Consider the following 13,935-nt stretch of genomic DNA (forward strand, 5'->3'; position numbering starts at 1 on the left):
ATATAAGCTTAACCATATTTTTAAAAAAAAACTCCTTATTTGTCCCTTTATCCTTTTTTTTTAATGGCCTCTAAAAAGCAGAGTGAATAGTAGAGAAAAATCTGCATTACAAAACAGAGAGAATACAGACTGTTCATCCCCACCATGGACTTCTGTACTTGTCTTTCTTTCTCCCAGCAAATTCCCCAGTCTAGTTAACAGGCTAGTTAACATGGCTCCCTAAAGCCTCTCTCCTGGAGAGAATCCTGGATCCATTCTCTGCATGCCATAAGCCTAAGCATGCCATGGTACCAGACCCTTAAAAAAAAGTACTGCCTATTTAATATCTCCTATCATCCAAAACTTACAGAAAGATTCTGTCAAAAAAAAAGCCACTGGGGCGCCTGGGTGGCTCAGTGGGTTAAGCTGCTGCCTTCAGCTCGGGTCATGATCTCAGGGTCCTGGGATCGAGTCCCACATCGGGCTCTCTGCTCAGCAGGGAGCCTGCTTCCCTCTCTCTCTCTCTCTGCCTGCCTCTCTATCTACTTGTGATCTCTCTCTGTCAAATAAATAAATAAAATATTAAAAAAAAAAAAAAGCCACTGCCTATAAAATATTTAGCCAAAGGAAGGACAACAAACAAACCAGTTTTTTCAGTCTGTGAGCTGGGAAGGAGCAGTCCTGAGCAGGTCACAGACTGGGAGAGCCATGAAATAATCAGCAGTAGTAAACCAATGTCTACTCATATAAAGGGTTGAAGAGAAGATGTGTAGCCAAGCTCCCAAAATAAATTTTTCTAATTTCTTAAGCTCATTTTAACTACATTAAAAGTAAGTGGGTTTTTTGTTGTTGTTTTGGTTTTTTTTTAAGATTTTATGTATTTATTTGACAGAAAGAAAGATCACAAGTAGGCAGAGAGGCAGGCGGGGGGGGGGGGGGGGTGGGAAGGAAGCAGGCTCCCTGCTGAGAAGAGAGCCTGATGTGGGGCTGATCCCAGGACCCTGAGATCATGACCTAGGCAGAGGCTTAACCCACTGAGCCACCCAGGTGCCCCTAAAAGTAAGGTTTTAAGTAAACTTTTCAAACATACAAAAGCAGACAACACAGTATATGTACCCATAATCCAGCCCCAACAACCACCAAGGCAATCTTCCCCCACCACACATACTGCTAGCCACTCCCTCCTCCCTCTCATTATCAGAATCAAATTCAACACATTACGATCAACAAATAGTTTACTGTAGGTCTTTAAAATATAAACTTATCACACCTAAAAGAATGGACAATAATACTTCTTAATATTATTAAGCATATACTATTTTTAACATATAAAATAAAATCAGAATCCAAATAAAGTCCATACACTGAGACTCACTGAATTACCTTTTAAGTCTTTCCTAATCTAACGTTCCCTCTAATGTCTTTTTTTCTTTATAATTTATGATGAATCTAAGTTGTTTCCTACAGCTTTCTTATGGTCTAGATCTTGCTGACTCCATCCCAAGGAGTCATTTAACATGTTCCTCTATCCTATATATGTTCTAAAACTCAGCAGCTGAATCTACACACTTGATTAGATTCAGGTCCAATTTCTTTGGCAAAAATGTTTATGTAGATGATGTTATTATTCTACAAATAAGAAATACATAATGCTGGACTATCTCAGTTTTAGTAATGTCAACAATTGTTCATATTTAGCACTTATATCTAGTAATTCCTTAGTGGTTGCAAAATTGCACTAGTCTATTATTCCTTTTTCATTTGTTAGCCAATATACTTCTATAAAGGTAAGTTTCCTTTCATCTAAGATTTAGTCCTCCATTGTACAGTTTGTAATGCAAAAGCAGAGTAAAGGAACCTTATTATGAAATAACAAATTGGTTCCCTAGCAACAATGATCAATAGTTTTTATCTTAAGTTTCATTATGAATTCATGGGTTTATTTATTTTAAAGATTTTATGTATTTATTTATTTGACAGAGAGGCACCGCAAGAGAGGAAACACAGGCAGGGGGAGTGGGAGAGGGAGAAGCAAGCTTCCAGCCCAGCAGGGAGCCTGATGGAGCACTTGATTCCAGGACCCTGGGATCATGACCAACACACCCCAAACTCATGGGTTTAAACTTTAAAAAACAACCAACGAACTTTCCTTTTCCCTCATCATATAAAAATTGTGCAATGAGGGATGCCTGGGTGGCTCAGTGGGTTAAAGCCTCTGCCTTCAGCTCAGGTCATGATCCCAGGGTCCTCAGATGGACTCTGCTTAGCAGAGAGCCTGTTTCCCCTTCTCTCTCTCTGCCTGCCTCTCTGCCTACTTGTGATTTCTGTCTGTCAAATAAATTTAAAAAAAAAAATCTTAAAAAAAATGTGCAATGAGAAAAATAAATCAAAAGTAAAAATAAATAAAAATTGCACATTATGGAGCATCTGGGTGGCTCAGTGGGTTAAAGCCTCTGCCTTCGGCTCAGGTCATGACCCCAGGGCTCTGGGATCAAACCCCCCATCACATCGAGCCCCACATCACATTGGGTTCTCTGCTCAGTGGGGAGCCTGCTTCCTCCTCTCTCTGCCTGCCTCTCTGCCTACTTGTGATCTGTCAAATAAATTTTTAAAAATTACTAAAAAAAAGTTGCAAATTAAAAATATTTGGGAAATACAGAAAAAGTAAAATGCACACAAATGAAAACAACTATCACTCATCCTACTATTTGGAAATAATCACTGTTAATTATATGGAAATTCTTCTCCTAGGTCATACTTGAATTTTGCAAGCTTGAGATCATATTGCGTATCCAGTTTTATGTCTTGTTTTTCTCTTATAAATCTGCTTGCTTCCAGCCTCATTACCAGAATACTTTATCACTCTTTCTGGCAAGGTTAGATGAGGTTTCCCTGAGGGGTTGCTGTCCTCAGTTTCTTTACCTTTTCTCATTATGAAAAGCAAGAGAAACTGGCTTGAATAGAGCTTATTCCTAACAGAATAATTCACAATCAAACAATTTCCCTTTGTGGTTCTTTAAGCTATCACTTGACTAGTAAGGTCTAAGCTGGGCAGATCTTAAGGTAAAAGGTTCTTATTTCTTTTAGAACACGAGCCATGTCCTCATTCTCTCAGACTCACTCGCAAGCTCCATCCCATACAGGCAATTTGGCTCGGGCATTCTACAGCAGATTTTACTCTGTCACCAGAAACTGGGTAGAAATGTCTCTTTGGCCTGAATATGACCATATTTATGATGTGACACTGCTAATAGCCTACTGCTGACTGGAAACCTTACTGATAACATACCTTTAACATGTATTTTGTATATTGTACGTATTATCTATTATATTCTTATAATAAAGTAAGTTAGAGAAAAGAAAATATTAAAGTCATAAGGAAAATACATTTATGGTATTGCAGTTTATGTATGAAAAAAAAATCTACAAATAGGAGGACCCACATAGTTCAAACCTGTGTTGTTCAAGGGTCAACTGCATGTGTGTGCGTATTTATTCTTACTGACTGATTAAATAAAGTGATCTTTTTAAGATTTTGTTTATTTATTTGACAGACAGAGATCGCAAGTAGGCAGAGAAGCAGGCAGAGAGAGAGGAGGAAGCAGGCTCCCTGCTGAGCAGAGCCCAATTCGGGGCTCAATCCCAGGACCCTGGGATCATGACCTGAGCCGAAGGCAGAGGCTTTAACCCACTGAGCCACCCAGGTGCCCCATAAAGTGATCTTTAAATTGAGTCACAACCCAGTATTTACAGAATCAGACCTCTGGCTATGCTCTGCAGTACAAAGTTTTAAGCACTCTCAAATTTGAAACACCTCCGCCAACTGCTTTTTTCTCACATCATGCACTTTCTTACATACCTGCTCCCTGAAAACAGTTGAGTTTTTAGAGTTTTAAAAAGTGAGTTTAACTGAGCTGGAGTTCACCAAAGCTCAAGTCTTGGCCTCTCTCCTTCCCTCTTCTTATTCTCTCCCTAGGTACTAACATCCATTCCCATGGCTTTAAAAATGATCTCAACATAAAGTATGTCATCAGCAATAGCTAGCTTTTGAGTGTTTTCTAAATACAATGTTTTAAGCATATTATATACATTAAATCATTTAATCCAGACAAAAACCCTGAGTTAGACACTATTATTATCCTCCCTAAAAACGAGGAACTGAGGTATAGAGAGATTATGTGTCTTGTCCAAGGTTATACAGTGATGGATAAAGTCCAAATCTGCATCAGGCCCCTGATGTCAGAGCCCCTACTCTTAACCACTATATTCTAATGCCCATGTCCTATGTATGAAAACATATTCTCATTTTCATAGTCATCTGAACTTTACTGATGCTGTGGACCCCCCACAGAAGATCTACCCACTTGTGGAGAGGTGCACATCAGGACAAGTCGGAATATTGACTGTGTCAGTGAGAAAGCAGAATTGTTTCCTAAGATGTTTTAAAGGCAGACATAGTAATTTAAATGCTAAATTTCTCACTCATATCACTTGTTTCATTCAGATTCACAAAAAAAACTGTGTACTTAAAATAAAAAATACCTCATTACTTACCTTTGATATCTCTATGAACAATCATATTACTGTGCAAATAATGTACGCCCTCCAGAATCTGACGGGTGTATTTCCTAGTCACATTCTCAGTAAGAGCTCCATATGCTTTTAATTGGTCCTTAATTGAACCCTAAGATAAAAGAAAACAAAAGAAAACTATAATATGGTTTGAAATAAAAACTACTATTAAATCTTTATTTTTAAAAGGATCTGTAGTTTGTGAGAGGGAGGCTTTAGCTGGAGAGTACAGGAATTCTCAGTAAAGACATTATATGCCACCTGATTCAACATAAACTCTACTATATTCCCTGACTAGAACTGTGGAAGAGTATGGTCATAATTGAAAGAAGCCTTTTAAACTATTTTTTTTGATTGATGACCTCGTTTCCATGATTATGTTGGTTCTCTTGTTCCTTGCAATCATGTTTTTCAAAATCTTGCTTTTTTTGCCCTGAATGTATTTTTGTTTTTCCTGCTTGCTCTTCTCAAAATTCCCTACTTGAATCTTATTTTGTTTGATATCTGCTACTTTACTTCTCAGGAGGAAGAATGGATATGATTAAAAAGTCAAAACACGGGGCGCCTGGGTGGCTCAGTGGGTTAAGCCTCTGCCTTTGGCTCAGGTCATGAACCCAGGTCCTGGGATCGAGCCCCGCATCACATCGGGCTCTCTGCTCAGCGGGAAGCCTGTTTCCTCCTCTCTCTCTGCCTGCCTCTTTTTTGGGGGGTTCAATTTTAGGGTTCAATCTCTGTCAAATAAATAAATAAAATCTTTAAAAAAAAAAGTCAAAACACATATGAGATTTTTTAAGTTTTTCTTTTATACTCAACATTCTAGTTCAAAACATGTCAACATGTATTAAAGAAGAATTTCAAATTTTCTTGTATGTTTTTTAAGGCAGTATGAGGTGCCATCTCTGAGAATGCTGAATCACTCTGAGGTGAGACACTGGCACTTGAATTTTGAAAAACCTTCCCTACTGTAGATTCCAACATGCAAATCTGATGACTAATCATCATTTTAAAAGATGGGAATAAAATGCTTCCTGAAGGACAAAATCTTCTCTTTTAAACAGAGAATATATCCAAATGTTTCTGCTTTTCCTTGAGTTCTGGCCCGCAGTGTACTATATCATATGAAAGTAGATCCCTAGATTTTATAGGTTTAACCATTTGCTGTTTCCACTATTCATGAGCAATCCCTGAAGGGACAGGACAGCAAGATGCAATTCTGCTGACTCACACCTGCAAACACATATGTGGAAAGCCTTAGGCAGCCAAGCACCTGTAAGTCAATGTGGCTTGTTTGTTCAGTCTATTTACTGTGTCTCTACTTGTAGTAATACACAAAATAACATGCCTAGAACTGAGCTGTCCAAATAATAGGCCCCTAAATACTTGTAGGCTGCAAAATGAGTGACAGACTTAAGGCTTTTCTGGGCCTTGGGCAGTTGGGCCAGTGGCTTCTGGCTGCTAACAGCTCCACTGGTGCTATCTACTCCCATGGACCCAAGAAACAGTATCTTCTTCAGTGTGACAAGCACAATGAGCTGCAAGTACTGTGCCAGCAAAAAACTCTGTGTCAGAGAAATCAACTGATAGTCCAGGGACAGAAAATAAAGTTATGGTTCTGTTCTGAAAGTAGTTCTAGATAAACTAAGGAAGAGAATGCTACATTTGGGAAAACTGAAAAACAAAACAACAATCTGGGCAAATCATGAAATCCAGGGCACAAAGAAATCCATCCTACTAAATTTAATGAGAGAAAATATGTAGCATCATTCACAAACCTGGAAATTCAGTAAAGTCTAAGATCATGTATGTCTGGCCCATATATGAGACTTGGCATATGTATAATTCATTTTAAGATTGTTGATGAACTATTATTATTTCAGCAAAATTATTTCAGTGACAACCTATACTTTTAAGAGATAGTTGCTCTTACAAAACCAAGCAGAGCTATTGAGAAACATGATCTAATACCTCTTCCTGAATAGTCCTGGCTTAGTTTTAAGATTGCTAAATCTGTAAGATTACCCATCTCCATTTGTGATGTAAATCAGTTCTAGCCAATTAACCATTTAATCTTATCTTCAACAATCTGGATCCCTATTCACACCTATTCAGAATTATCCTTTTGTTTCTAATTTAAATTTATATTGGTCAAAAGGCTTCAAAATTTCTATGGCATTTAATACATCCCACCCATCTGTTTTCCAAAGGAATTAAAAAAAAACTAATTTACTTTGTCAACAGGATCTTTGAAATAAACAATTAATTATTAATGATGATAAGAAAGTTAACTGCTGATCTTGTGAAACAGGATGATTAAGACCACCACTACCAGATAATGATCCAGGTTTTACTGACCCATAAGCTTAAACTGCAACCTGATACATGAAACATATAATTTTTTTTTTTAAGATTTTATTTATTTATTTGACAGAGAGAGAGATCACAAGTAGGCGGAGAGGCAGGCAGAGAGGGGAGAAGCAGGTTCCCAGCTGAGCACAGAGCCCGACGGGGGGCTCCATCCCAGGACCCTGAGATCATTACCTGAGCCGAAAGCAGAGGCTTAACCCACTGAGCCACCCAGGTGCCCCGAAACATATAATTCTAATAAACAATCCACTTAAAGACCCATAAATCAAATATTTTCCTAATATATACAACCAATTAAATTATATGAATACATGTATTTTTAAATGGGTAAGTATAACACCATCTTGAAAATCAATTATTAAAATGTACCCTACAAATACCAAAAATAACATAGAAGGAATGAAAGTTGACAAGTCATATTTTCCAACTCCTACTGAAACTACTGACTCAGGCAATGATTACCAATCTGTATTAAAAAACCTTAGATAAATGGTTGAAATGGAACTGGATATTCTTTTTTTTTTTAAGATTTATTCATTTGAGTAATGGAGACAGATGGGGGTGACAGAGAGAGAAAACATGAGCACACGAGTGGGGGAGGGGCAGAGGGAGAGAATCTTCAAGCAGACTGCCCACTGAGAATGGAGCTGGATGTGGGGCACAAGGCTCAATCTCACAACCCTATGAGATCATGACCTGAGCTGAAACCATGAGTCGGACACTTAAATGAGCCACCAAGGAACCCCAGAACTAGAAATTCTTATGTGCCATTACTAATAGCTCAGAATACTTTCTAGTATTCAGAAAAAAATAAAACTTTACACTGGAGAAATCCAGATGTCGATCATCCTAATATAGCATTCATTCTTTGCATCACTAACAGTGAACAACCAGAAATTGTATGTCTCCTAATCTAATTTAGATATTAGATCTAACTTGGAGTTAATAGGAAATAAGAGAATAAAGGAACAAATTAAACACCACCATGAAGATGCAATCAGAGAAATCTATGAGATGAGATTGTCAATAGAACTAACCTAGTCTCTGTCAAATATATGTCACGTAAAAATGTTCTAGATTAAAAAGTAAGGGACATAACAGTTAAAGGTAATGTGTGATCCTGGACTGGCCTGGTTTCATTAAACCAGCTACTATGGTTATTTTAAGAGCATTTAGAGAAATCTGAGGATGTACTGCTGTGGTATATATAACCTATTTTAGTATACCTCAGCATTTTTTTTATATAAAAATAAAAAGGACTTTAAAAATACAAAGATAAACGAAAATATTGAACAAAATTATATTACCCAGCTGTAATTCAAAACTTCCAAAATGTCCTTATAGTTTTACATTTTATAATCAAAGTTCTGTTGTTTTTCTTTCCTCATCTAAGACTTTAAAGAGAAGATGTCTATTTTCAAATGATGTACTAACTTACCCCTGGCATATATTCCATAAATATGGAAAGTGTTTTTTCCTGGGGATCCCTCAAACAGCCATAATACTGAACAATTCGCTCATGCAGCAAATTTTTCAACAACTGAATTTCACACTCAAGTGCATTTACTTCCTGAAAGACAGAACTCACTGTTAAGTCTTTAAAGCACTGCTAGTAAAAGCAAAACATTCGAACTTCATGGACCATCAAGGTGATCCAAGGAATAAACATTTTAAAGTCTCTAAACAGTAACTTTTGTAACAGTCCTTGATGGTATATTAAAGCAAAAATAAATCAGATTAGGAGTATGAGCACTTAATGAGAAAAACAATCCACAGTACAAAGTAGATAAATATATCTATTTACAGCTTGACTTATTTTGCAAATAATTTGTATTAAGAAAAATCAAAAATTCTACTGTGTTATATTTATTTAGTAAAAATGCTTCTTATAAATGTGACAAAGTAGCTTGTGCAGTGATTCTTACCTTGCTGGTCTCAGGGCTATCAGGGTCAAACTGAACTTGTTTAACTGCCAATTCTCTTCCTGTATCGACATCATAACAGAGGTAGACCCTGCCAAATGCTCCCTGGCCAAGCAGTTTGCCCAATCTCCAGTTGGTTGGAGCACGAGGCGCTAAAAAAGAACATATCTTAAAATGAAACAGCCAGATGGCACACAAATGGTTAAGGACTAAATGAATAACTGCATTAGTGATATCCTTAATAAGCTTAGATATAATAAGGGAAAATCATGATCATCCAAATTCACAATGATCATCACTTTGAGAATTTTTTGCCTTAGTCAATTTTCTGAGAGTTTGAAATGCAAACAAGTTCATATATCCCCATGTCTTATTTTTTCCAATGAGATTATATTCCTCCCACAACTAAAAATGTAATAGCATCTTTCACTCAATCCACAATACCACTGATTGTCAGATGCACTATTTCTAATCTTTAGTGCAGCAATATTTATAGTTATTTTTCGATCTGCTTACAATGTAGAAAGCTAGAAAGAGTATCACTCTCATTCTAACAAGAGAAAATCTTGAAAGCAGCCAGAGGGGAGAATAAAGAAAAATACATATATACATAAATATACGTACATAAATTATAAATAAATACAAAATAAAGATAAGGATTACAGCAGACCTTTCCTCAAAAAGTATACAAGCCAGAAGAAAATGGAGAAATAGCTTTAAAGTGCTAAAAGGGAAAAAAAAAAAACTGCCCAGCATTCTATACCCAGAAAAAAAAAATCTTTCAGAAATAAAGGAGAAAAAGACCTTTTTCAAACAAATGAAAGCTGAAAGAATTCATTACCAGCAGGGTTAAATCACAAGAAAGGTTAAAGGCAATTCTTTTAACAATTTGATACCTGGTAGAATCCCAGATCTACATAATCTATTATCTATAAACTCCTGGGTCTACAGAAATAAAGTGAAGGATATAGAAAAGATGTTCTTCTCTTATTTTTAATTACTTCAAAAAATAGCTGTCTAAAGCAAGGTCATGAATGTGGAAGTCAAATATGACAAGACTAGCACAAAAGGGATGAATGTGAAGTATGCAAATACTGCTGCAATAAATACCTTTGAGCACAAATCTTGGTGTGCACTACTTACATGATAAAGTCCAAATACTCCACGATCTGGCCTTAATTACCATCCTAGTCCTTTTCCTATTGTTTCAAGTAAGATATTCTCCACTTTAGCCAAAAATGAACTATTCCCCATTCTCAGAACATGACATGTCTTCCTGCAGATATTACCTCCTGAACTGGAGAATCCTAATCACATTTAAGATCTAGATTAAATATTGTACTATAATCATTTCTCCACACACCATTCTCCCCACTAGATTACATCTTAATGGTCATATTTAAATAAATGACAAGTTAGTAACAATTTTACTAACAAAAAAAAGAATCAGCTAAAGTAATTAGCAGTAATCCTGTGCTTTTATACCTAATATTCCAACCAACTTTAGAAACATGCTTTTTACCTTTTTACCTTTTTGAGAAGTCGGCCTCACCCTGAGGACTGATTTGGTATTTATTCCTTTTAATACTATAAAGTTCTGCGGAGGTTCTACTAAACATTCACTGTGCCAATTTCTATTACTTACAGCGGCTGGGTGGGCTGATGTCCACTACAGTCAAAGTAGGATTGTCTATGTCACTTCCCCTTCTTCTTATTCGACTATCATCATACTCTGGGGTAAAGATACTGCTTCCACTGCTAGTACTTAAAGAGTGATCAGTAGGACTGAAACTCACAGGAGACCGGAAGCTGGTCCCCTGGGTCCTTCTAGCTCTTGGAAAAGTTTTACGACCTACAAAATCAAAATATAATTATCTTACAATTTTATTCATGTTCTAACTGAAAGTATTTAGAATTTGTACAATAAGGTACAAATGTCTGTCTTGTGACTAGGCTTGACGAGGCTAAGAAATAGAAATAGCAATGTTTATTTGATTACATGTTTTAAACTTAAGAATAGTATTCAAAAAAAAAAAAGAAAAGAAAAAGAGTAGTATTTTTCTTTCCAAGGTCAAAGAAAATATCATTAACACTGAATCATAAAGTCAAAAACGAAAATATAAGGTATAAGGAAGAGAAAAGGTAAGGAAGAAAAAAAAAGCAGAAATGAAAAGTGGGGAAAAACAGGATCTGAATATAAATTCAAACAATCTCTTTTGTTAAAACATACACATGCAATCATAAAATCATTGCGCTCCCTGACTTCTGGTAAAAAGAAGAAAAAAATCTACTTTATTCTTATTTCCAATTATAAGAAAATTAGAAAATTTATAGGTAGCATTTTTTTAAAAGTACAATGCAAGGATGAATTTCATCATCAAGGAGTAATTTTCTAGTTAATATCATTTTTAATTACACCTTTTCTTTTAAGGGAAAAGTAAGTATTATGAGATAAGGTGGCATAAACCTAAGATGTTATTATAGTTTTAGTTACCTAATTCCTTTCAAAAACTGTTTTCAACAGAAAACTAAATGATTTAGGAACAAATTTATTTCTAATGGTTTATGATATTTCAAAATTTCTATTTTATTTTTGAGTCTTTAAGATCCTGTTCTTGTGGTCTAATTGCCAGAAACTTACCATCATTATAATCTTGATGGTGATATGAAACATGATACCTTCTTGGATATGTTCCTCCTTTTCCAAATTTCTCAAAGATAGGGTTATCATAGTCTATTGAAACATAAGAAAGTTTATGTTAATTTTAAAAAGTCCAATATCTCTAATTTTAAATAAAAAACACATTTACACATTTTTTTATTCTTTTTTTTTTAAATGCCCCTCTTCATCCCAGCCAAAGCATTGTTTAATGATTTAAATATTTAAACACATAGAATATGGATAGTCTAACCTGAAAATTCCTGATGATTATCTGGGTAGCTCTGTGCCCTAGGCATTCGTGATTTTGGATAGCTCTCTCTAAAAATAAAAAATGTCACATTAAATGAGCAGAAAGTATGTAAATAAGACATTTAAAATATCAGTATCTGTATGTATGTGTGGAAATTATACATACATACATACATGTAAGAATAAAGGAGCTCAGTCTGAAATGTTAACTGAAAAAAAGAGACGTTTTTTTTAGCACTTATTTGGTGCATGGAGGCAAAAGCCTGGCTTTTAACCCATATGGTATAGCAGTAAAAATATAAGTTTTGGAATTACGGTTGTTGGCAAACACCTGTGTTTCAAAACTAGCTCTACCACTTAACTAGCAGCTGCAACTTGGAATACCTATCAACTGAGACTTTCCATACCTATTAAAACAAGTTAAGAGGGGCACCTGGGTGGCTCAGTGGGTTAAAGCCTCTGCCTTCGGCTCAGATCATGACCTCAGGGTCCTGGGATCGAGCCCCGCATCAGGATCTCTGCTCAGCGGGGAGCCTGCTTCCCTCTCTCTCTCTGCCTGCCTCTCTGCCTACTTGTGATCTCTTTCTGTCTGTCAAATAAATAAATAAAATCTTTAAAAAAAAAAGATAATAATTTCCAACTCATCAAGTGGGTATGTATGATGCATGGTGCTAAGGACAGCGTCTTTGAAATATTAAGTGCTCAATATAGAGCTTTCACATTATTTTCCTGAACTTCTTAAATGTTTCAAATATCTATCTTGAAGTAGACAGGGGCACAGACAAAAGTTTCATGTGCACAGGTAAAATAAAATTAAATGTGTATTCCCATAAAGTATTAGTTATATTTTCAGAATTTGCTCCAAAAAGAAATCCCAGAGGAGAGCGAATAAGTAAAGGTTTTATGGACTCTGTGTGCTACATATAAACACTGCTTTTTGATACCAGGACAGGAGGAGCACCTAACAAAGAATTCATAGTTGCAACTTCACCCAGGTTATAATTCTGAACAGCTATTTCACAAAAGTACTTAAGTTTTAAATGACAGCCAATATACTGGGCCACAATTACCAAGAAAGTAAGCTACTACTTTGGTGCCAGAATGAACGTAATTATGAACAGATGAAACAACTCAAGAAACCTCCAAAACTCAAAGTATTTTTTTTTAAAGATTTATTTATTTGAAAGAGAGAGCGCATGTGTGCACACGCACGCATGGAAAAGGTGGGGGTGGGTAACAGATGACCTGAGCCAAATCAAGAATTGGAAGCTCAACCAACTGCACCACCCAGGCATCCCACCAATGGAGTTTTAAAAGTAAACTCCATAAATTCTAAGTTTGCATTTAGCTTCAAACATAGAATTCTGGTAAGCAGAAATACTCATTATAATCAAATTATCATTTTACCTAATAAAGATACTGAGCCCCAGAAGGTTAAGGGGTTTGTCCAAACTGTGAAAAAATTCATTTGCCCTAAGTATAGACAAGTATCAATTACATTCCTCTGACATACTATATATACACATATCTACATATATATATTAAAAAATAAAAACTATAATCAATATTACCCATCCAAAGGACTATCAAGTGATGGACAACTTCCTGAGCCAGAATTTTCAGGGCTGCTTAAAGACAACGGGTCCAGCATCTAGAAAAATAAAGAGTTCCTCCATGATTCAATGTGATATAACCAGAAGTTACCAGTTTCTTTTAAACAGCTTTATTGTGATATAATTCATATAACATAAAATTCACCCATTTAAAATGCACAATTTAGTGGTTTTTAGTATATTGCGAGCTGTGCAACTCTCCCCAGTATCTGAAAACACTTTCAGTACCCAAAAGACCCCCTATGCAATAGCAGTCACCTCCCCCTGAACTACTAATTTTTTAATGTTTTAAAAAGTGATCCCTTATAGGTAGGTAACTTCAAAATTTCCTAAGAGAAAAATATTTTCTCTATAGACTATTAGCTAAATAATTAAAAGCTAAAAGATTTCACATAACTTTGCTCACTGAACAATGAATAGCCCCACTCAAACTGAGAATAATGACACCATGACTACTACATAATTAAACACTTAAAAATGTTTTACAAAGTTGACAAACCTAAGCTTCACAAAGTTAAATATCTGCAGTTTTTTTTTATTTGTTTATTTAAATATCTGCAGTTTTATTGTATCT

The 13,935-nt window shown here is 35.7% G+C and overlaps 1 protein-coding gene across 4 annotated transcripts in view; it reads right to left on the bottom strand.

The window, feature by feature from the left end:
• The window catches only part of MAP3K2 (mitogen-activated protein kinase kinase kinase 2), a 105,463-nt gene that overhangs the window by 11,918 nt on the left and 79,610 nt on the right, over positions 1-13,935 (bottom strand). For all 4 annotated transcript variants that reach the window (XM_046018579.1, XM_046018575.1, XM_046018576.1 and 1 more), the window contains exons 9-15: positions 13,320-13,399; positions 11,750-11,817; positions 11,479-11,571; positions 10,483-10,689; positions 8,841-8,989; positions 8,354-8,485; positions 4,534-4,663 (exon numbers count right to left, since the gene is read on the bottom strand). In XM_046018579.1, coding sequence (XP_045874535.1) covers positions 4,534-4,663; positions 8,354-8,485; positions 8,841-8,989; positions 10,483-10,689; positions 11,479-11,571; positions 11,750-11,817; positions 13,320-13,399 — 859 coding nt within the window. The remainder of the gene's footprint in view (positions 1-4,533; positions 4,664-8,353; positions 8,486-8,840; positions 8,990-10,482; positions 10,690-11,478; positions 11,572-11,749; positions 11,818-13,319; positions 13,400-13,935) is intronic.

The sequence above is a fragment of the Meles meles genome, chromosome 9 (genome assembly GCF_922984935.1).
Source record: "Meles meles chromosome 9, mMelMel3.1 paternal haplotype, whole genome shotgun sequence".
In the NCBI taxonomy this organism is placed as follows: Eukaryota; Metazoa; Chordata; class Mammalia; order Carnivora; family Mustelidae; genus Meles; species Meles meles.